At 42.5% G+C, this 24,463-nt stretch overlaps 2 protein-coding genes and 1 pseudogene across 3 annotated transcripts; 1 reads left to right on the forward strand and 2 right to left on the reverse strand.

The window, feature by feature from the left end:
* The first annotated feature begins 944 nt into the window (after positions 1-944).
* On the forward strand, positions 945-4,225 carry LOC120642151 (putative threonine aspartase). Of its 2 annotated transcripts, none has more exons than XR_005662519.1 (8): positions 945-1,208; positions 1,629-1,679; positions 1,938-2,058; positions 2,191-2,275; positions 2,666-2,747; positions 2,826-3,408; positions 3,681-3,835; positions 4,059-4,225. XR_005662519.1 is itself a non-coding variant. In XM_039918566.1 (8 exons), exons 1-8 carry the CDS (start codon positions 1,011-1,013, stop codon positions 4,179-4,181), a joined length of 945 nt encoding a protein of 314 aa, XP_039774500.1. In that variant the 5' UTR covers positions 947-1,010; the 3' UTR covers positions 4,182-4,225. The 2 variants fall into 2 exon arrangements, 1 of the variants encoding a protein (XP_039774500.1); XM_039918566.1 differs by having other exon boundaries at positions 947-1,208; positions 2,826-2,955.
* A 542-nt stretch (positions 4,226-4,767) lies between these two features.
* On the reverse strand, positions 4,768-7,411 carry LOC120642150 (annotated as a pseudogene).
* Positions 7,412-13,830: 6,419 nt separating this feature from the next.
* Positions 13,831-24,245, reverse strand: LOC120642152 (K(+) efflux antiporter 2, chloroplastic-like). The gene is made up of 22 exons (XM_039918567.1): positions 24,013-24,245; positions 22,447-23,907; positions 22,082-22,244; positions 21,862-21,952; positions 21,524-21,660; positions 21,392-21,451; positions 21,196-21,315; positions 20,486-20,554; positions 20,123-20,188; positions 19,522-19,611; positions 19,171-19,275; positions 18,965-19,093; positions 18,095-18,304; positions 17,730-17,879; positions 16,727-16,754; positions 16,459-16,484; positions 16,314-16,372; positions 15,763-15,829; positions 15,512-15,688; positions 14,943-14,999; positions 14,789-14,863; positions 13,831-14,219 (listed from the first exon to the last, which is right to left on the reverse strand). The coding sequence occupies exons 2-22, from the start codon at positions 23,898-23,900 to the stop codon at positions 14,097-14,099; spliced, it is 3,456 nt and encodes a 1,151-aa protein (XP_039774501.1). The 5' UTR covers positions 23,901-23,907; positions 24,013-24,245; the 3' UTR covers positions 13,831-14,096.
* Positions 24,246-24,463: the final 218 nt, after the last annotated feature.

The raw sequence follows: 24,463 nt of genomic DNA on the forward strand, positions 1-24,463 counted from the left end.
TGGAGTCCAGGATGAACTAACTCCATCCTTGAATCCTATGGGTCGGCGCCATGAGTAGCTGTCAAGATGGTGCCTATGTTACCTCGGCGCTGAGATCTATAGCGTCGATCGACACCGAGGTAGCTGCCATTTACCTTGCGTACCCGCCCCTCCTCTTCCGCGCTTTCATCAAATATGTCGATTGATGAGGTTCAACAAGTGGAGAGAAAGATGGGGGAGGAGACGAGGCAAACAAGGATGAAGGCTCAATCAGAAGATGAGAAACTGTTGCGATTTTGAGAGAAGAAGCAGGCAGCTCGGTGACGCAAGCTATGCCGTCGAACTGCTTGCCATGTCGGTGCCACCTTAGCAGTTTAAAATAGATGGTAGGAATACCGGCATCATGATTCATTACGTTAAGACGTGTTATCTCACGGCGCCGACCGCCAGGGACGAAAGATGGATTTAGTTGGCTCAGAAATCCAAATATGAATTCATTTAAAAAAAGAGGCTAAATTGTAAAAAGTTAGGTAGATTGACATACTGAACAGTCAAATCACCAAAGAATTTTACCTTACATAAATGAGCACATCGGTCTTGTCTCACTTTTCAAATGTTATTTATTAGTATGAGCTTATACAAAATACTCTAAATAGATAGCCCGCATCCTACATTTCTCATGCTATTGCATCTATTGCAAAAGACAATATTAGCTATCCATTCACTTTATGTATTGCCAACCTCGGTAAGCAGTTGGCTGCAGTGTCTAGAGAACACGATAGAGGAAAATCCGAGTCTCTCTTCAGAAATAAAAAAAGGAGAAAATCTCACCAACGAGGAAAGCTCATCATCTGTACATGCAGAGATACGGAGATATCCTTTCTACTTTTAAGACAAAAGCCCCAAATTACTAATAAGACTTTATTAAAGGGCCAATATGAAAGAACACATGCCTTTACCTTTGAAACATGAAAAGTGTAAAATCCTACCTCCACAAGGGTCCCAACTGATAACTCCTCGTGCTCGTCGGGATGGCCACCGGCGGCGGCGGCGCGAGTGAGATGGCCGTCGGCGTCGGGGAGGAAAACCCGAGCGCTTCGACTATCCCCAGCCGCAGATTCTTCATGGCGCTGCACGTTGGCGCCGGCTTCCACGCGCCGGCCAACGAGAAGGCGTACCGCCGGGCCATGAAGCGCGCCTGCCTCGCCGCCGCGGCCGTCCTCCGCGAGGTTCTATCCTTTGAGCTCTAACCCTTTAACGCCCCACTCTCTCCTTCTCGTTGCTTATTGCCATGGTTTGGTATGGCGTGGCGCCTGGATTTTAGCCGCTGACTGGGGTTGTCGAATACGTAGGGTTAATTTAATTGGAACACACTGACCAATTTCGTTCAGGGAGACCTGGCGCATTATGAACTGAGCCAACCGTAGCTTACCAGCTTTCAGCTCTATGAATGTTGAGGTTTATGGGTGACTCGTTTGATTACTGTAGCTTCAAGTAATGCTGGACAATTGTCGTTTGCATCTGGGCGTTGTGCACAGTATGATCTACTATGCAACATTCATATTATGATCATGTGGGAATGCAATCTTCAGATCCCTCCTAGTGGATTTTCAGTACTGGATTCCTAATGATGTTTTGTACACTTTCAGGGCAGTGGCACAAGCCTTGATGCAGTTGCAGCTGCCATTCAGGTTTTGGAGGTCTGTATTGTTACATCTATGATATTGACTGGCTATACTCTTGCGCCGCCTATATGTGATTGATCTTGTTAACATTTGGAGTAGGATGTATGAAAATGAATGAACAATTATGTGATTTGTTACCAATTTCCAAATGTTTTTGCTTATCTCTGCATGTTGTAGTTTAGTAGCTATATTAGAGGTTTACTGGCATATTATGTTCGCTTGTTTATTCTAGCAAAAGGTGTCTGAATCTGATTATTCTTATCTGACGATTAGGATGATCCCATCACAAATGCTGGTCGGGGTTCAAATTTGACTGAGAGTGGTCATGTGGAATGTGATGCAAGCATCATGGATGGAAGTACTGGTTCTTTTGGAGCTGTTGGAGCTATTCGAGGTACTTGTAATAATTTGGAACATTGAAGCTGATAAATAGGCATGGAATTAGAGTTAGTGCTAAATGCTAACATGTTTGTCCTTTGAACTTTGACCTCAGTTCTGACCATAATTTCCGTTTCTTGTAGATCAGGTGTAAAGAATCCAATCCAAGTCGCTTTGCACTTGGCAAAGGAACAGATTACAGGATCATCATTGCTTGGTCGGATACCCCCCATGTAATCATGAAAACCATGGTTCATTTTTTGCCTGCTTTAAAATGTTTTATTTTCTATAAGTTCTTGCCCATCTATTTTGTTCACTTGTGCCACTCAAATAATTGTATAGTGTCATGTCCTTTAGAGTTGTATGACCTGGCAGACCTGCATCTCATCTTGTAATTGAAGCTATTGCTTTTATGCATTGAAGCAATTACATACAAAGTTCCCTTAAAATTTCATCTCATGCTGTAAGCTAATCAGTGGCTGATGCACCACTGCCCCTCTTTCTCCATATTCTATGTGTGCTGATTTATTCAGCACTCATTTATGTTGATTTTTATTTGTTTGCTCCTAACTTTTCACACATATTAGCTCAATTTCTGAATACTGAATTATTCCTTGTTTTAGGTTTTTGGTTGGTGAAGGAGCATATAAATGGGCAAAATCTAAAGGAATGGACCTACTTGAATCTATGTCAGAGGCTAATAGTGTGAGTCCCTTCTTGTTTTATGTTGTCTAATCCAATCGATCATTTCTGATTGACTGGAACATTTATGTTTTCAAACAGTGGTTGGTGACTGAGATTGCAAGAGCGCAGTGGGTAAAATACATGTCATTGCTTGTTAATTCCAAGAAATTATTAGAGCTTAACACTGGTTCTGGTTCAGAACATGATACAGTACAGTTGGAAGTACCAGGTTACCTCCATGTTTACTTGCTACCGATCTTATTCGAGTTGCATTTTGAACTTTTACTAATCTGTTCAATTATCTTTTGGAACTCAACTGAACTTGAATGCTTCACTTTGTTACCTTAGCATAATGATATTGAGTAGTTTGAAAACTTGCCCCTACACTGTACTTCTATTTTATTACTACCAAATGCTATTCTAATAGGTATTTTATTTTATTCATTTTCTCATAATTACATTTTTGCCTCCAGCATTATTCGATAAGTTCCACCTGAAATATAAATTTGACTGGTTTGTTGTGAAGCAGCCATGCAACACAGTTTTACTGCTATCCACAAGGTCTATTGAAAGATTTTATACTGCATATGTAATTGTCACAATATCCAACAGATACCATCACAGCAAACCTTCTTGTATTGTGTGGCTGAAGGAGGCAAGGAACATATAGGCAAATGCAGTGGTTGGTCTGAGTTCTATTGGACATTTGTTAATTATCCCTAATATGTTCTGCACTACTTCCATTTGGACTTGTCCCTTTTGAATATATTTATTTCAAGACTCAATTTTTTAGTTATGCTACTTAGAGTCTAAGGAATGTGGCACTTATGTTACATTCTTGCACGTGTTTTGTGCAATGAAAATGATAGACGATTGTGGTTTTGGACTATGTTTTCCTCAAATAAAGCCTCTATGCTCCACCTGTTCACCTGACCTGTGTCCATTTCATTGTAGGCACTGAATCTGAGAATATTGCTGATGTAAAGATGTTCACACAGACACTCATGGAAGACAATCAAGACTGTGTAATGGATACAGTTGGTGTTATTTGTGTAGATAGCTATGGAAATGTAGCATCAGGTGCATCTAGTGGTGGTATTGCCCTGAAGGTCAGTTTGGTCATCAATTTCATCAGTTACTCGCTCAAAGTTTACTTTCCAATATAACACTTGAATTAGTTGTTCCTTGGTAGTCCTTTTCATTTTTAATTTGTTTTGTATTATTCTGGATGAGTGAGCGCAATTTCTTATTGAACTTCATGTTACTCTGCCAGCAGCATATAACTCTGATTGGTTCGCAGGTACTAAGAAAAGCACACTGATGTCTTGACAGGTAGATGGCCGGGTTGGGCTTGCAGCTATGTATGGCTCTGGGTGCTGGGCTTCTTCCAGGACCCTTTGGTACACAATTCATAGTTGCCTGTTGTGCCACTGGAGCTGGAGAACATTTGATTAGAGGATTTGCTGCCCGTGAATGTTGCATCTCATCATCATTGTATTCTCATTTCTTCGAGTGTTTTTTCTTTTCTTTTTACATCTGTTCAGTATGCCAGTAGGGCTAAACAGCTAGTACACTAACTTTTTTTTGGGGGGGGGGGGGGGGGGGGGGGGGCAAATATCGCGAGGGGATTTGTCTGAACTGGAAGCTGCCGAGCTGATTGCTGCCTACTCGTCCCCATCGTTTGGTGTTGGTTATTTCGGAAGCAATATGAATAATCCAAAGGTAATAGTAGTACTTGATGCTTGTCATTATTATTTGACTATCTGTTCCATGGTTGCATGCGACAAATCTTTATATGCTTGTTTTTGTAGATTTCGATGCTTAGAGCATCAGAAGGCGCGTCTGGTATTGTCAACCACTTTGCGACTAGGATCAAGATTGATGCAGGATCATCTGAATATTGACAGCGGGCCTGTCTCTGTTGGCAATCGCATTTGCTGTGAAACAGCTGCAAAAGCACTTGTTTTTTTTTTGGGCACTCATTCATTCTGAATTATTTGAACAGTATTTGATGAATCATTCGAACATCATGTGACCTTAGTTGTCTCGTTAACCTCTCCCCCGAATACAGATGAGACGAGAGCTCACTTTATTTTATCATTGCGTGTACAATTCGTGTATGTAGTTCATTGATCCCGTATATATGCATACGGGTATAAATGGTGGTATCCCAATCGTATATGTCCCTGCGTGTTCGTGTAGCAGAGAAACAAATCCTATTACGCACGAGCACTTGAGAATTATGCTCGGGCTGTGTTTGGTTGCGCTCTGTAAAGTTTTTGAAAAGACATCTTTCTATATTTGAAGTACTAAACATAGACTAATCACAAAAATAATTACAGAACTCGTCTGTAAATCGCGAGACGAATCTAATGAGCCTAATTAATCCGTCATTAGATGTATTTATTGTAGCATTACTGTAGCAATTTAGCATCTAATTACAACCTAATTAGGTTCATTAGATTCGTCTCGCTATTTACAGACAGCAGTCGCAATGTGTTTTTTATTTCGTCTAGATTTAAGTCTCTATGCAGGTGCCGGGAAATTTTTTTGGAATTTTGGTTTTTTCAACTAAACACGGCCTCGGTTGGTTTATTCTTTCTGCCAGACGGCATAGTCGTTGCCGTGGGCAGCTACCTGGAACCCTGCCGGGATGAGGTGCCCGACGTCGTACCTAGACCCTATCTTGACGATGACCTTGCCGTCGATCTCCGCCACGTAGGCATCAGCGTCGTGCTCGAGGATCGTCAGCTCGCTGGTCGGCGTGATTCCGTTGCGCTTGCGCACCGCCACCAGCGCTGCGATCTCGTCCTTGAAACCCCAGTCGAAGAAATGGTCGTAGAACTGTAAGCAATTCATCAGAGCATTATTGAATTGAGAAGCTAGCTAGGGATCGAACATGACGATGCAAGTAGCTACTCACGATGCACGGATTGCCGGGGTGCGTGAGGATGTAGGCGTATCCCTGCATGACCTTGTCGGAGGGGAAGGGCCACATGGCCTGCGTGGAGCCGGTGTCGTGGTTGTCGACGAAAGTGACGGCCTTGGCCGGCCACCACCCGATGACGCCTGGCGCCTTGCCCTGCGCGTCGATGAGCCACCACAGCTCGCCCTCCACGGCGGCGTTCAGGATCCCCTTGGTGGTGAAGTCGAACACCGTGGCCGGCGACGCCGCCCCGCCCACCTCGTTCACCCAGTCCACAAGGGCCTGCCGGTGCGGGTCCTGGTCGTAGGCGGGCTTCCCGTCGTCGCCGGGCACCATGCCGTTCCATATCTCGGCGACGGCCAAGCTCGGCGCCGTGCCGTCGACGTACGCCTTGGCGACCTCGGCCGAGTAGCCCCTGGCGAAGTCGAGGCGCCAGGCGTCGAAGCCGATGTCGGACTTGAGCCAGAGCAGCCACTCGGTGAGCTCGCGCCGGACGCGGTCGTCGAGGTGGTCGATGTCCGGCGCCGCGGCGAAGTCGGCGCCGGTGTCGAGGTTGCCCGTGCCGTCCGAGTACTGGGTGTCGTCGCGGCAGATCATGTGGGGCCCCCAGTCGAGGCGGCCGTCGGGCGTGCCGCCCTCGTAGATGCCGCGGGAATCCTTGTAGTCGGCGCACCGTGGTTGATGACGATGTCCGCCACCGCCTGCACGCCCTTGTCGTGGAGCGCGCCGATCAGGGACTTGAGCTCCACCGCCGTCCCGTACTTGGACGCGTCCAGGTCGTAAAGCCGACCAGGCATGTAACCTGTATGCATGCACACAACAATTATTGCGCGTGTAGTACGGTGTCATACTGTTTTTTTTTTGCCAATTCTGATTTGGCATGCTTCACAACTACTAGTAGTATAATACATGTATCTTTAATTATGCGTCATGCGTGTATATTGTATTTCATTTTTTTTTACCAAACATTAGTCAATGAACTCAATCAATTAGACCAGCAGAATGAGCAAGGTTGGCATCGCAATCAGAGCATAGCTGCGTGTTGTCCACTCCACGTGGACTTTCTGGATTCTGCTTCATTTTGCTGTAGCTATCTGATTGCCCCTTCCCTCACCCCTAGACATGTTCAGACAAGAATTGGACCGGGGAAGAAGAAGATGAAGGACCCGTTCAGACGGACCTTGGGTGGAGACGGAGTGCGACGGCGGCGGGAGCCAGACGTGCGTGACGCCGGCGGCGGCGATGTCGTCGACCTTCCCCATCAGGAGGTTGTACCACCCGCCGCTCTGCTTCCACGACTCCCAGTTGAACCCCTGCACTAGCTCTCAATTTTTCAGGGACTGCAAATCAACGAGGAATCCGAACGTTCTGTTCGCTACGAGATGATCTCATGATCAGTCAGCATCAGCCATGGCGGAATGGGACGGTTACCTGGAACAGGACCTGGCCGGACGCCAGCGCCAGGAGGAGGAGCAGGGTCGTCAGGCAGCACAGGTCCCTGCTTCTCATTGCTGCCGCGCGCTCTGCTTTCTCTGTCTCAACTCAACTGAGTGGTGATCAACAAGAAGCTGAGTGCAATGAGGTTGCAGCAGGAACCCGATGGATATTTATAGGCATGAGAGGATTTAATAGCTGTAGCTATCAAGGGAGTTGCTTGGAGGCAACGGATTTGTACCCAACTCCGTTACGAGTTGTTTCTTTTCTTCCTCATCCAACTCAAGACCACACATCTGAATAAGAAGATGAACTTATGGTGGTCAAGTCGATGGGGATGGCATTGGCATGGCACAAACTTCCTGGACAAAAGAGGATGTTGGAACTGAAACCAAGAAGAGCCTTTTTCTCAAGGGGGATATAGCTCGTTTGGTTTTAAAGGCCGTGTTTAGTTGTTTACGTGTAAAAATTTTGTAAAGAAATCTTGCTAATTTGAAATACTAAATGAAGTCTATTTACAAAACTTTTTGCATAGATGGGTTGTAAATCGCGAGACGAATCTAATGATACTAATTAATCCATAATTAGCGGATGGTTACTGTAGCATCACTGTTGCAAATCATAGATTAAGTAGGCTCATTAGATTCGTCTCGCGATTTACAGACCATCCATGAAAAAAGTTTTGTAAATAGACTTCATTTACTACTCCATGCATGTGTCAAAACATTCGATGTAATGTTTTTTTTTGCGTTTACGGGGTTTACAGGTAAAGATCTAAACAGAGCCTAAGTAGCTATCACATCGAATGTTCGGATGTCAATTTGAATATTTGGATGCCAATTTAATATAAAACTAATTGCATAAGTTGCAATTAGGACTCTGAACGAATCTATTAAATATAATTAATGCACAATTAGCGAATGGTTACTAGTGGTCAAATTATGAACTAATTAGGCTTAATAGATTCGTCTCGTGATTAAATCGCGATATATGAAATTGTTTTTGTAATAAGTCTATGTTTATTATTCTTAATTGCTGTTTAAACATAGATGTGATGGGGTGTATGACTTAAACTGAAAAAACCAAACGAGGCCTAAGCATGGATCACACTGCAGCAGACAAGCAGATATACACACGTTTAATTTTGTCAGATTGACAGATACCGTAAAATATAAAACCATATCCATTGTGGTTGCTTTGCTTAAGACGGGGCGCTATGTCCCTAAAAGTCTAAAAAATATCCATTGTGGTGGCGAGAAACCAGTGATACCTTTTTTAGATAGATGTACATTTCATCAAATCCATTCCAACCGAAACATGCATACTTGTGTAAGGATAAAGTTAGAATAGAACTGAATTGGTACTAGATATTCTTTCATTGGCAGATGTAAGGAATGATTACTTCGCATCACACAAAATTGTAATTTTGTTAGTTGTGTTGATGGCCTTCTCGTTAGGCTGGAGATTGTACGTGACGCGATTGGGGTGAGTCTCTCGAGGCAGGCAGTTGAGACATTGTTCATGGAGCTTGAGAACCACACGTCGCAAAGCATGCATTGCCAATTGGACGAAGCAACCTCAGCCAACGGACTTGGTCAAAAAGTTTTGATGGCGTTGGACAGGAAGGCAAGCATTCATCTATCTTCAATTTTGGTTGAGAGTTCGAGGGGGAGCAAAGCTCTTCCTTTTCCTTGCACGGTGGCTGAAATATCAAGAGCACAAGAACTCCGAGGAAATTCTTCAAGGTGCAGAATAAGAATTGAGATGAGAAGAAACTACTACTGAAGCATCTGATGTTCATGTCAAAGAAAAAAAAGAACAAGAATGCTCAGTGCTCAATGGATATTTTTTTAGAGTTCATTCATCCTGCGGCTTGAGGATGCAACTTTACAAAGATGAACAGTAGTGCAAGCCATGGGCAATCATATGTAAGCTTATAAATAATAAAATACTAAAGTATGAGTTTTCTAGCAAAATATAATCATTCAACATAAAAACAAGGAGAAAATTGAGTACATCACGAATTTAGTAGTTATGGGTGAAAGAGAAGCTGAAGCATCGGACTGCTGACAAGCGTTGTATTTCTCAAGGATCTAGTCGCGATCTTCTCCGTGCTTCCTTGAGCGGCATGTGCTTTAGATGGCTGCGGACTATATAGTCATCATTCTGGGTGTAGGCCTGCTAATGGGTTGAGTTGAAATGAGTTTTATGGGATGTGTTTTGAAATGGAGTGTGTTTGGATGAGTTAAAATGGGTTGTATTAGTTAATGGGGTGGGTCGGGGTGGGTTCTATATAAATGTGGGTCCCACGTGAGAGCTGGACTCTTAAATTAAAACCACGTGTTTATATCAGAAAATTTTATCGAAATTGACTGAATTTTGTTGGAAATGACTCAGTACGACTGGCAGCTATTTTGTGCAAAGCAGTGTGGTTAGAACTACCTATGGGCCCCACATAAAGAGCCGGACCCTGAAATTAAAACCTCGCGTTCACACTATAAAATTTTATCGAAATTGACTGAAATTTGTTGGAGATGACTCAGTACGACTGGCAGCTACTCTGTGCAAAGCAGCATGGCTAGAACTACACGTGGGCTCCACATCAAGAGCCGGACCCTAGAATTAAAATCTCGCGTTCGCACTATAAAATTTTATCGAAATTGACTGAAATTTTTAGAGATGAGTCAATATGACTGACAGATACTCTGTGCAAAGTAGCGTGGCTAGACATATATGTGGTCTCCACATTAAGTGTAGAACCACTTAATTCCTATGCATAGTAGAACACATGAGTTTTTATGGGTTACCCGCTTATAATGGGGCGGGTTGGTTAGAGTTGAGAAATTAACTAATTGGGTTGGGTGGGGTTGGATATCTAAATATGTTAATTTTGGGTGGGGTTGGGTATGGTGCGGGTTCCAACCCATTAGCAGGGCTATCTGGGTGTGGCACCAAGAAGAATAGGCCAAACTTTAGTCGACACTCTTTATATCTTGCTAATCGCTGCACAAGAGACATTATCGTGTTATTTATACTCTCTCCGTTCTCTTTAAAAACCTCCCACTCGAGCAAGCCCATGCCTTCTAGTCTCTTAATAAACTCTGTCTTTCTTGTAGCTTCTATTTTCAGTGATAGCTCGCGTTCCAGTGATGTGGTTTTGAGCATGATGCCCATTCAACCCCATGTTACATAATCTTGTCGTCTACCCTTCTTTAAATCAAAAACTCTTTCCGAGCTCGTTACATACACCAAGTCTGCATTTCTTTGTCCCAACCTTAAAACAAGCATTATTCCTGTGTCCTTTGCTACAAGGCACAATTATAACACAATGAATTGATTTATGCACGGGAAAATAGATGGGAAGGAGGGGATCATGAGAGAAAAATTGATAGAAATATTATGGCCTTTTTTGCCAAAACACACTGCACATATTTTAAAAAGTTGGGATATGTGCAGTCTTGTTGATAATATAATTATTTCACGTATTACCCTAGAGGGTCTTTTTTTTACGATTCGTGAAAACTAAAAAGTATACACCAAGATGCTCCAAAGTTAAACTGTGAATTAAATCGGTGCCTAATGTTTAAAATTTTAGTACGACCTAGATAAGAAATCCCTATTTTCTTCAAATTAATAGTGAATGTGGGAAAAATGTGACATGCATGACATATGGCACTGCAGTGTACAACATGAGATGTAAATTAAATGGTATATATGATCGATGCTCTTTTGAGTTGAAATATGAGATGACAGATATATGTGAATAATAAATCGAAACAATCAGACGGTGTCAGCAGTCGATGATAACAAAACTGGAAGAGGTAGAGATATTGCACACACGCACCTACCACCCGCGACTGACATGTTCTCCATAGCCATGGCTTTTGGCTCTAGAGTTGTGAGTTTTATCGCCTATTCCTTGAATGCTGGAACTATATATAAAACAGACACTGTATCTAATGTACACATGACGTGAGAGAGATATAGTACATGAGGTGGATAAATACGATTAGTAGAGTTGGAGTTGGACGAGAAACAGTATTGGCTGGAAACGGGAACAGAATTGGACGTGGACGGTCGGCCCATGAGGAAGGCCCGCCACTGGCTGGGGAAGGCTTGCACATTGGCTCTCTCTCTCCCACAGACCGTCAGGCAAGAGGAATACACACATTTTCCAAAAAAAAAAGGCAAGAGGAACACAGGCACAGCCACCCTGTTAGCACCCCTAGGGACACGCGACCGGCGGCTTCCGCTGCGTTGCAGGATGCAGCTTGCCACACGTCGGTGCCTGCTTCGGGAGGAGTGGATTTGGAATTTGGATGGGGTTTGGGGTTTTGGTTGCGCAGCAGAGGCTTCATGAAAGGAGAGAAGTCGACCACGACGCTCATGTTCTGCAAAGGACACATTGTTCGATCAGCTCGATCGAGCGGCAGGTTTGGGTTTTTATCCACTTAATGGCATTCGTACCTCTCATTCTATCACTTAATAGAGGTTCTAAATAGTCGGCTATAGCCACTGCTATAGCCTGCTATAGTCTTTGGGAGAGAAGAAAGTTAGATATTCATCTCTTAGCTCTAAAAGACTAAATCCGCTAATAGCCGGCTATATCCTGCTATAGCCACTAGATAAAGGGTTATTTATCCAACTAAATCATATAATTCGTCTTTATTATTGTTAGTTTAGTATTGAACTTTATCATTTACAAAATTTAGTATTTCGTCAATGATGTAACGAGGGAATGAAGCCCAAGACATAATTCAGTACATCAAATTTTCTTGCTTTCATGTTTATATGCAAAATTACTCATAGATTTATGCATGGTGTTGAAGTAGAAATGCATAATTGCGAGAACCTTCTATAAGATTAGAGAGTATGCATGAACCATGGTTATCATAATATGGAATACTCTAGAAATTAGATATTTGTATAGTTAGATAAGTATGAGAAAAATTCTAGAGTTAGATATTTAGTAAAGAAGTATGTAAAAGATGGACATATGACAAAACCATATGATGGAGTCCTATACATATGGGTATTCTCCACCCATCTTGTCATACCATGGCATAAGATGTCTCAAATAGGATATGGTAAGACTACTATGTAGTGTAATAGTGTCATAGTAGAGTAGCCACATATAAAGAGTGCAAAAGTCTTGTGTTGTATTAAGTTATGGTGAACAAAGAGTTGAGTTCCCATATAGAGTTAGTCTCTCATATTACTGTCCAGGTGAAGGTCTTCTTGGTGTAGTGTGGGCATAGAATCGACCAAAGAAATGATATCATAACACTACGATGGAGAGATAGGGTCGCCCGTGCCACCGGAGTGTTCGCCGGGCACACTGAAATGATTAAACAATTTCATTCGAAGTAGTTCAAACATGAGATATACATAAACCTAATAACATGTCGCATTCCATACATGGCTGATAAACGGATGATCTAATAGAGAAATAAGAATAAGGTGTTAGCCTAGAGTCAGGACTCCTCGCTTGAGCGGTCTGACTGCGTCCACGGCACGTGACTCCAGGCTCTCGATCACCTGCCTGCGGACGGGGGGTCATGTCGTCGTAGCCCCGGCGCAGAATAGCGGAATGGTGGCGCTCATGCGGTAGGAGTAAATCGGTGGCAACGCCATCTCGGGGCGCTTACATAAAGCAGTAGAAGAAACACTTTCTTCCACCTTTATTACACGATGTTGCTTAGTTAGCTTCACTGACATCTAGGACCCACAACATTTGGGTCCCGCCACTCGGTGATTGTGGCTACATACGGACGACTGTGAAGATGTTGGCAGCACCCCGCCCACGTCTTCTGTAGCGGCACCATACGACTTGTACCGCGAATTCCCACAAATGCCCCCGCGGCCCAGCATGGTGCGCAAGAAGCTCACCAACACCGGAAGTGGTATCCGCGATGTTCGCATGCATCCGGGCCTGTACCACGGCATTTCCCTGTCGGCTCGTGTGACATCCACTAGTTGTACCACACGTATAAATATTTCTAAAATAATATAATCACGCAAGTTAAAATCATGGATAATAGTGTATACTAAGTCTGCTTGATTAGAGGGGGGAGAGAAGTAGAAACATGTGGCCCCCTAGAAGTAGAAACTTGAACTTGAAAAAAAATACCAAATGCAGCACTACTTTTAACCAATACACATGAACTTGAACTTCATTATACCATTTCTTCAAAAAAAAACCTTCATCATACCATTGCTCAACATTACTCAAGAAGAGGCACAAAGATACAAAGTGCATGAGTACGCAGCCGCGTGCACTATTATTGGCCGGACCCGGCTTTTACTAGCTCGTCGGGCCAGACGAGGTACGCAGCAGGAGATTAATCAAGGGTGGCGAGTGAGTAGCACGGACACCCACTCGGCTCGTTGGTAGTGAGGATGACAACGGTGGGGGGTGAAGGTTAGGGACGGGGAGGACGGCTATGGCGAGGACGAGTGCCGCCCGCCGGCCAGGTTGGGGGGAGCGGCGGGATGAAGGGCGAAGACGGGCGGCGGCCACGGCCAGAGACGGGCGGCGCGGGGAATAGAGCCATTAGAGGTGGCGTGGCACGGCGGAAAGGAGATCGGTGGGTGGTGCTAGCCTGCAGGTGGGCAGGGAGGAGGTCTGGAGTGAGATTGAGGGGGCAGCTCACCGTTATTTCCCGAAAATGTGCATGGGCAAAATGGTAATTTCTCAATGCAGCTTTCATGATTTTGCGAATCTGAAATTTTCGGCTTCTACAATCATCTCCAAAATTCACCCTGCTTGGAAGCTGAATAGCTTCTAGATTTTGGATTTAGAATCCGTCCCAATCCAAACGGGGCCTTCGTAGGGTTTTTACGTTTCCAACCACAATGTGCCACCGAATGTTTTATACATTCTACCATACAAAATTGCAAGCTAACTTCAATGACAGCTGCTGCATGAATTATTTCGCTATCTTTCTATATAACTACTGTGGAGTACAATCAATCTGGTATTATTAAGGAAGCCATTTTATATAACTAGTTCAGATTGCTAGTGCACCATCAACAGTTTCACTCTCGTCATCAGAGGCGTAGGACTTCGATTTGGACATTGACATGACTCTTGAAAATCCATAGCCCAGAGAACTTCCTGTCGTAGCACACAGCTGTAACGGGAAGGAGACGACGACATCAAATAGAAAAAAAAATGATATTAGCCAATATAAATTGCATGAACACAACATAAATTATATAAACTTGACACAAGCTATTCTTAACACGTTGTGATATTCCAACATGGACATCAGAAAACCACCCAACTCAAGAACATTTAAGAAAGTCATCTAAAATTTACTTGCACTACATGAATCATAAGTGACAAATTGAAGAAATTCATCCATTTGCATGATTTGGTATATGATATATTACTGGTTCAATTTTCTAGGTTTTTGACTTCATGAGCTAAAAGTCAGAAGAATCATGTCAGATTCATAGCATCACTCTTCCAGACAGCAAACGGTAATACCAATGGTGTTTAATCATGTAATAATGTAACTAGTTACTACCGTGTGACTTCCATTACAAGCTTAATTCAACACATATCAACACAAGCAATCCTTGATTCACTACCATTCAGAAATTCGGTTTGCCATATTTCACTTGCTAGAATATTCTTTATCTTTTCGGTTCGTAAAATGCTTTTAAGAGGCCACTGAATGATGTCACAATTACACACCTCTGTGAGCTCCGACAGATGACGATTCCTGAACTCGTTGATGGTTTCTTGAATCTCTGACATTGGAAGTTTGGCCTAAAATAAAGCATATGCATTAAAGTGCATACATCAATAATACACACAATGGATGATAATCAAATATGTAAGAGCTCACTTGTGCAAGAACAGCTGCAGCCAACTGAAGACTCGGTTCCAAGGTCTCAGGGACAACCTTCAAATTTTGTCACACAGATTCATCAGCATGTTAAAAGTACCACGTGTGAAATAAAATATCTGATAAGAAAAACTACCAGTGGTGCATAATAGCAATGACATTGTACAAGTTACACAGTACAGAAACATGCTTGGTCCCACGCAATGGTGGTATTATTTAATAAGCACAAGAAGAGTTGCAAATGAGCATTTAGTAACTTTTCATGTTCAAATTTTAATATATCAGTGACCAAAGGAGTAAAACATGATGACCCGCAAAAATATGTTACCAATAACTGAATGTAGAAACTAATCACAGGATTTGGAAACACAAGCTCTGGATCTTTATCATATAGATTTGAATAATTAATTAAATCTACTTGCCGCAAATCATTTCACATAGCTTGCAGTTTGTTATGATAAAAATAATACAACTCCCTCTTTGCAAATAAAAATTGTGAGTATACATGGCCAATCCAAGTTGCACCAATAGCCCATTATGGCCAATAATGCTCTGTAACATCCACTTACCGCTGTTGCACCTGCTTTCTCCAAATTAACGCCATGATCAACATCATGTGCTCGAACAAATGTCTTCACATTTGGGAAATATTTGTTCAATGCCCAGACAGCTCTATAGTTTGCACCAGGAGTATCCAAAGTAATTGCAGCAGCGCAAGCTCTCTCTGCTCCAACTTTGTGCAGTACCTGTTAAAATTCAATTCAGAACAGTACTTTTACCAAGCTATATGAATATTAAAATTCAATCAAACTCATCCTACCTCTCTGCTTCCAGCATCCCCAAAATATACTGGAAGGTCAAGCGCACGCCCAACTGCTACCCGGTCGCTGGAAAAGAATACATGCATCAGGAAAGTTATTCTTAACATGCAGCCACTGGATGCAAAGGTCACGTATACACCCAAACTGTCCTTGTTCAACTTGACCACTAAGGTGTATAAATTGAGCAAGGATGGTTTGGTTTCAAATTAAAGTTATTCTTGACATGCAACTACCAGATTGCTGGGTATTGCCAGCATTTCCTGATTTCTTGAAAACGTCCGCCTGAACATTTGTTTTATTTATTAGTGGATTTACTACATTTCATTTGCAGTCCCACATTAGTCTAAACATGATATCAATGAACATCAGAGGTAAACTCTACAAACTTACAAACCCATATCTACGTAGGTTTATGTAGTCATACTTCTTCATGGTTAAACATTAATTCAATAGTGTTCGAGAAAATCATTCATTCATTAGGGACACAGAGGTTCTGAATCACTATCCATACTTTTTTTAAAAGTTCAGGTTGTTGCAAAAAACACCATACCTTCTAACATCAAGGGCAACGAAAGGAATTAATCGCTCTGACAGGAGTTGGGCAATGATCTAGTATAAGGAAAAAGAAAAAAAGCTTTATTAGGATCTATCAAACATGGGAAAAAGTTAGTACTGTGTGAGGATTGCAATACAACCTGCCCAACACGTCCAAAGCCTAGTACTCCCTCTATTCACTTTTGATGGATATATTTTAAAAACTCAAATGTTCACAAATGATAGCTATATTTGCTAATGTCATGGGCTGTGGCAATAAATAGCACTGGTAACGAGGAGTTTCCAGTTAAAGCATTGGAGGACCAACAAAAAAGTCCGTGTTGTATTTATTATATGATAAGTAAAGTTGTTTTCCTTGGTCATTGTGTCAAGATGAAATATAGCTATCAAAAGTGAATGGAGGGAGTATAATAATATGATCTTGCAAATCATCAGTCTACATAAACAGAAACACAGAAGATAGCAACATTAGATAAAAAATGACATGTTAAAGGATATTTGAGAGCTTACGTACTATTGGCTGCAAACTTGGGAGATTATAGTAACAAGAAGCAACACTATCCCATTAACAATATACCATGTGTTTTTTGTGCCTTGCAATTAGCATAAACCCCTTGGTTAATTGTCATCTACAATGGCTACAGCACTAGCTGGTACTGAGTTCCATTGTACTGGGAGATATATGACAATACCTGACCTGATTTGACTTTTGGGGGTTTTTTTTCTCTCTCTTGTCTCTTTGGTTGTTTCTGGGGTAGGAAGACAAATGTCTTAGCCAGAATTAAGACTACCAAAATGTTATAGTCAAAGTTCAGCACTGTTTCTGCACCTATACACAATATCCATATTATTCTTGTACAAACAAGAAACTATGTAACTCATCAATTTACTGCCAGTTCTCAGGTGGATTACAGTTGCCAAAAGCAAAGCAGAATTCTCCACTATGCTTATCAATTTCCCTTCGAAACTGATGCGAAGAAAGATAAGGTTGCCTAGTTTTAAAGTTTTAGCGAGTTTCTTATTAGAATCTTCCACTGGATATTGCAATCGTTGACCAGCAAGAAATAATTTTAGAGCTGGCCATGAGAAAACGCTTTTGTCCAGAATACTGAAACACACACACACACACACACGGAAAAACATAGTAACAAGGCTACTGAGTTGTAGCTTGATTCCTTACTTGTCAGGGCTGCTTAATATGACACAAATATGAAAACGGCAAATGAGTCTAGCTACATTTAACACAGGGAATGCACGTGGCTACACAAGTAGGTATTTGATGAAAAATTGTATTCTACAAGGTAGGTTTGTAATAAATTAGAAAGGGTGAGAGTATGGCAGACTGGCAGTGCTTTTAAGCGGCCAAAATTACAGAAATGTAACTGAAGCAAAAGTGGGATTAAACTAATACCTCACTTTCCACTGGCAATAAACTCCTCACGTCATGTTGCTCAAATTTTGATGCCAGAAACTGCCCTCCAGCAGCTAACCATGGTGTCAGGGCCATTGAAATGCCAACAACTAAAAATAGCAATGATGATAATTGAGGGGATAGAAGACCCTGCAAAACAGCGTTCAATAGTTTTCCCGCTGCTCTAATCTATCCATAGCACAGCAATCATGATTTGTGGCATACAGAAACTATAGATGTTCCTACAATTAACTATGGTGTACATGAGAAGTAGGTCTAGAGTACTAGAAACCTATAACATAGAAAGAGAACCTAAGGAAAACACAAAACACCAGATCTGTTCACAAAAAGATGGCACATATTACCTGGTTGACAGCCTCTCCAAAGGCAACAAAAGCAAACTCACCACCAGGTGCAAGCATGAGGCCAACCCGAATGGCAGCTATAGTAGAAACCCCAAATAGTCTACCAACAAATGTAACCAACAATGTCTTTCCAAATATCAAGAGACCTAATATCACAGAGATTGCTGGGAAGTTTGACAGAAGTAGCTTTGGGTCAATAGACATTCCAACCTGGAAATCCAATCCTAATGTTAGAATTAAGCAAGGAATTCTAATAATCCTAAAGGAAGTAATAAAAATACTTTGATGTTGGATGAGCAAAATGGACAGATAAGTAAAGTAAGTGCTATAGCACTGATTAGTAGCGTATGTTTGATTCTACCCAACAGATGATCATATAAATAAATAAATAAATAAATAATAATGCATTTATTTGACAAGTTGATGAAAGAAGATACTATGCTACTTTTTTCGGGTAGGGTAACATAGGAATGGTACAAAATGCATATTACTGTCCAGGTTACAATGCAAAATGCTACAGTGATTTCATTTACAGGCAGATAGTATAAATTGATCACTCGCATGATTATTCCAATAAGAAAAAGTAGTCGTGGTCTGAGAAACTCGTGAAAGTGGTACCATCTCCATTGAAGATGGCGAGTGTTATACTGATTATCAAGTTTTCTATTGACAAGGGATTCATGTGGTTCTTCTAAACATAATGATGCCACCATGACTAACAAACTAACAAGTGTGTGGCAACATAATTCAGTGCCCACAGAGTTGTATTTCATATTTGCATCACTGGATGATGCTATAAGGTTAGAAGCCCTTGCAATTATGTATCAGTGTTAGAAAAGAAGTCTTGATGCAATGTGTTCACGGACTCACCGTCATAAAGAAAAGTCCTAACAGAAGCCCACGGTATGGAGCTATATCTGACTCAACCTGCAAGGAGAACTCTGTTTCTGCTAGTAACAGACCAGCCAAAAAAGCTCCAAGTGCCATTGATAACCCAGCCTGTGGAGAGTAGTGCCATAAATAAAAATTAGTTTAAGCAATGCAGAGGTTAGAATATAAACAGATAAACTACACACCCGGGCTGTAAGAAGACTTGTGCCAAAGATAACAAGGAGTGTATTTGCCGAAAATATTTCAGCATTCCGATTTTCAGCAATTTGTTTGTAAATAGGCCGAAGCAACTGTTCAACAGAAATGGAAATTGCACGTCAAATAGGTGCAGACAAATTCAGAGAAATGCAGCTGCAAGGATAAAAGACTAAAAAAATGCATGCATGCAAGGAAACAAATTACATAGTCCTAGAAAGGACGATGCAAGGATAAAAGCCCATGTCCAGCTGAGCTCAGAGTCTAGATTTAGGCTTTAGCATATGCATAGTCCTAGAAAGGAGTTACAGCAAAATAATGCAAATGAACAGTCAACTCACCAGACGACCTCCAGCAATTATGGCAGTTATAGCAGCTATTGCTTTCACTGCCGCCATCCCCATGGCTTCTGCTATTGCTTGGAAACCAACCTATAAAAAATCAGAAATTCAACCAAGGCCTCAAGGGTCAAACAGTTCAAACAGATATGTGTAAATTGGGAAAGGTACCCATTGTCACTCGCACATGCCCCCAGGCCCCACATGTCATCCTAAAGTTGGATGTTATTTCCAAATTTAGATATCCTATCATTACTGAACAAATTTACTCTTGCATAGACAACATGTGCAAAGCACATAATAAGTTACTGAAGCAACAAATTTGCATTTCACCTATGCCGCCTGAAATATAGAGATGTCTATCGCTACACTCGTAGTATAATTGTCTCAAATATCTCCGTGAGTTAAATATAGAACCTTTGTTTGAAAACGAGTTTTGAATTGCTGCTTGGCACTAAAAATCATACTATCGTTGCAGACTAGTTTCTCATGCTACACTACTTAACTCATGATCTCATTGGGCTACCATGAACATCAATTATTTGTATCAATAAGCAAAAGGTCCTATACCACAAATAAGAATAAGAGCATAAGATCTGATTACCCCTCCTTTTGAAGAATTAGGTGATATGAGAGGTATTAATATCAACAAGACCACCACAGCCAAATCCTGGGGACAACACAAGAGACATATATTAAAAGGTAGGCTCAATTAACATTAGTAAGAGATTGATGGCTGTCTAAGCGTCAGAATGAGTATGCCGTGCAAGTTGATACTTGCATGCATGCGTCACAATTAAAACAACAAAATATGCATAAAGATAGCAACTGTGAGGTGTGATCTAAAGCTTTGAACAACAGTGATATGCAGAAGTACATTAGCAAGAAAATGAACAAATGGAAAGCTGAAACTAAGAGGCATTATTAAAAAAAGCAGGGCATGTATCTAAGCATGGTGAAGTTATACCTGGAACAATAACACAGAAAATGTAGCACGTCCATGACGTGATGTGCTCTCGCCACGCTCTTGCAGTACCTAGGAAAGAAGAACGTGACTGCTTAAAAGCAACAAACGTGTTACAGAACCTAAAACCTAAAAATAAACATATACTTCCCCAGTCACGAGAACATGACAAATCAGACATGGTTCCTGTCAAACATTTGAAATTTTGAAAATCAATATATTCTAAAACATTTGGATTGAAAACATCAAAACCATGTTTTGGAAAGCACTTCAGTAATATATCAACTTGATTGCATTAAAATAGAAAATAGTGGTCAAAGCTTCAGATTGGAGACCTTGCCTTGTTCAACATGTTCTTTGACCAGAGGTAGAAGTTTGCATTTCACATTACTCATGTTATACTTGTCTGAGCGAAACCTAGTTTATGCCTGAACGAAGCATCAAGCATGGCAGGAAAATAAAATTTCCTAGCTTACTAAATCGTAATTGGCAACTCAAATTAGCTGAGAATATTAAACAGGGGCATATGTTTCTGCTCATATCTGAACAATGCTTTCAACAAGTTAACTTCATTCAGTATAAAAAAACAAGTACCTTCATTTAGCTTACGATGTGATTGTGATGGATAAAGAGAAATTTGCTAACAAAAAGACTTCTGATCAGTGACAAAGCAACAAAAATTTGATAAATAAGATGAGTGCTAAAGGAAGTACTTGCAAGACAACAGCTGTTGATGACAAAGCTAAACCACTCCCAATAACTATTGCTGCTGGTCCTGGTAGTGCAGCAAAACGATGAGCTATCACACCAACAGCTGCAGTAGTAGCCAGCACCTGCCAATTGTTCCAATTTATCAAGGAGCAACTGAGAAAAAATAATTATTTGACGGTTGCATAGCATGAATAGAACCTGAGCAGAGCCCAAGCCGAAGACATACTTCTTCATTGAGCTTAGCCTTTCCACGGAAAGCTGCAGATAGAGGATATTAAGCCAGTATATGCTGAAAGAAGAAACAGCATCCAGAGGCACTGAGTTGTGTACCTCAAGTCCAATGTTAAAAAGCAAGAATACGACTCCGAATTCAGCGATGGCCTTTGTTCCATGCACATTACGAATGATGGAGAGCCCATATGGACCAATGAGGACACCAGCAGCAAGATACCCAAGAACAGGACTGCCTAAGATATCAAGGTAAAAATTATTTCTGCAGGAAATCATAGTGAAGCAGGGTGCATGACTAAAACAGTAAAATCTAACTAGACCAAGAGTTGAACTTGGCTAATCAATTGTAAACTTTCTAAGAGACCAGAAGATTAGAGAAAGTTACAAATACTATAGAATCATAGTGTGCACAAAATCTATTAGCCCATGTATCTCACCTCCAGGTATTTTCTGAAATAGCGGTACAAAAATAACACTGGCCAGAAGCAAATACAGAACGTCAAAAAGTGAAGCTTCTTCCTCATTTACCTGAATAGGGAAATGAAGAGCATAAGGAATTTACGTGCAACCTAAGCTTCACTATAACTGTTGCATTTCATACCCACACACAAAATGAAATCAGCCCATGTGCAGGTTCGGATGAAAAAGAAACCGTACCTCTTGATGAGGTAAGAGCTCTATTAGCTTCTTCATTCTTTGTGGGATTTGCCGTATCTCACGAACTATGGGCTTCGTTGTCGAAGTTACTTCTCCAATGCTTGTGGTAATGCCTTGCTGCTGAAATAGTTGACTCTTCTCAGCTCTATTTAAGAAGAACGCCCTACAGGACACATGAAACAAAAACAGCTGAAATAGTTGACTAATCTACGTGCATAAAAATGATGCTGCCAGTTAGTTTCCTAAATTTCAGTGGAAAAACAGGCGACTGTACAGATAACAGAATAATAACAGTTTCCTAAATCAAATCCTTACTGAAAAAGTGCAAAACCTAGAAAACACACAACTTTTGTCATACGACTCACCCTGCGCCAAGAAGCAAGATCCCAAGAACAAGCTTTGGTGCCTGTTTTTGCACTGATGTCATTAACCCCCGAAAGACAGATGTTGGTGTAAATTTTCCATCAACTTTGGAGGAGAAGAAAGACGCTGAGAAGAAGCGGGATGATCTCTTCAGCAATGCTTTTGGAGCACTCAATGGTTCCTTGGTGTACTCCTTTCGTTCCGTTTCCTGCTTCTTCCCTTGTTTTGACTTATCTGCATCAGGCTCAGCTTCTTTCTGAGGCTCAACAAGCATCTTATCACTGCTTGCTTCATCAGATACCTCACAGGATGGTTCAAGCTGCTCAATGCCCTCAACAGCTAAGTCACCAACCATTAGACGCTCGATGTTTGACACCTCATCCCTTACCGAAACATCTTCCGTACCATCACTGCTATACTCGTACCCTTCAGAAACACTATCTTCTTCAGCGCTTTTCTGCTCTTCAGCAGGTGATGGTAGCTCCACCACAGTATCAACCGAGGAGATGGCTTTCTCAGCCTTGTTCAGCGCTAGTTCCGCATCATTGGCACGCTGCGCGGCTTCCATCTCAAGAGCCACTGCCTGTTCAGCCAACACCATTATATTGGCAACATCTTCTTCAGCCTTCGACGCGTCCAAGAGAGCCTTCTCGGCAAGCTCCGTCAGTCTATCAACTTCCTTCTGCAACTCCATTTTCTTCTCCTGGATGCGTCTCAGCTCCTCCTCGCACTTCCACAGAACCGCTTGGCAATCCTTAATTTCCTCCTGTGCAGATGCAAGGGATTCCTCCTCCATGCCTTCGAAACTAAGTTCCATTGGCCCGACAGACCCCCTCTTCGCCTCCAGCGCTTCCGCTGCCAGCTGCAACCTTGCCTCAGCCATGGACAGCACCATGGTAGACTTCTGGACAGCTTCCTTGGCGTCTGCCTCCTTGCTGATGATCTCCTGCACCATTGCGACGGCCGCAGACACATCCCGCTGAGCGCTGTCAGCACGGTCCTTGAGGGCGATGGCCGACTCGGATATCCGCTGCGCCTTCTCCTCAAACATGGTGCTGTTGAGCCTGGCCACCTCCAGCTCCTTCCTCGACCTCTGCAGCATCTCCCTCAGACCATCCAGGTCGACTTCCCTCCCGCTGCTGGTGTCCTCGTCGTCGTTAACCTCGGCGGAGCCCTTTGTGCCTTCCAAGGGGCCGTCCACGTAGGCCAACGAGTCGTTGCCCTGGCACCGCGGCCGCCTTCTGATGCGGAAAACGAGGGGGCAACCGTGCTTGGGAGGCAAGTAGAAGAGGCCGCCGCCACGGAGGGCGGAGGCGACCATGAGGTTTCCGTTTCCCCCGCCGCTGCGATGCCGCGCTCGGCGCAGGGAGCAGTTCCGGAAGGCATTCCCGGCGGCGCCGATCTGCAGGCCCGGCCGGCTGGGCCCGACGCCGGAGGCGAGCCTGGACAAATCCATCCCCCCTCTGTGGGAGCACGGGGGCAATCGGAAACGTATATCAAACCCCCAAGAAAATGGTGGGGAGAAAAAACCAAAAACCGAGAAAGAGAGACAGGGAAGTGCTCCTCACGGATCGGATGCGGATTGGGAGGGAGGGAGGCGACCGGACGGAGAAAGAGGAAAGGTTTGTCACGGGAGAGGCGCCGGCGAGAAGGGGCTCTGCCTCATTCCATTCCAGCAAGGGGAGGCGCGGGGCGGGCGAGGCGAGCTCACTCTCGCTGGGAGGTCTCAGAGGTGTGAAGGGCAAGGGGCTGATTTTGTTTTGCGTGTCGCCTCACTCCTCTTGTTTCGGCGGCGGAGGAGACGAGGCAAAGCAAATCCAAACCAAAACAGGTGCCAGTTCGTTGAAGACCAGTTTTAATGATTTTAATATAATAGTAAAAAGGAGAGAAGGAGATAGTTTTATGAGATGATAGAGGAGTTTCATTTTTCATAAAATTCAACCAGCACATATTCAATTCTCGATACCTAAAATTCAACTAGCACATATTCAATTTTCGGTACCTATATGCCATAAAACT

Source organism: Panicum virgatum, chromosome 7K (assembly GCF_016808335.1).
Source record: "Panicum virgatum strain AP13 chromosome 7K, P.virgatum_v5, whole genome shotgun sequence".
NCBI classification, from domain to species: domain Eukaryota; kingdom Viridiplantae; phylum Streptophyta; class Magnoliopsida; order Poales; family Poaceae; genus Panicum; species Panicum virgatum.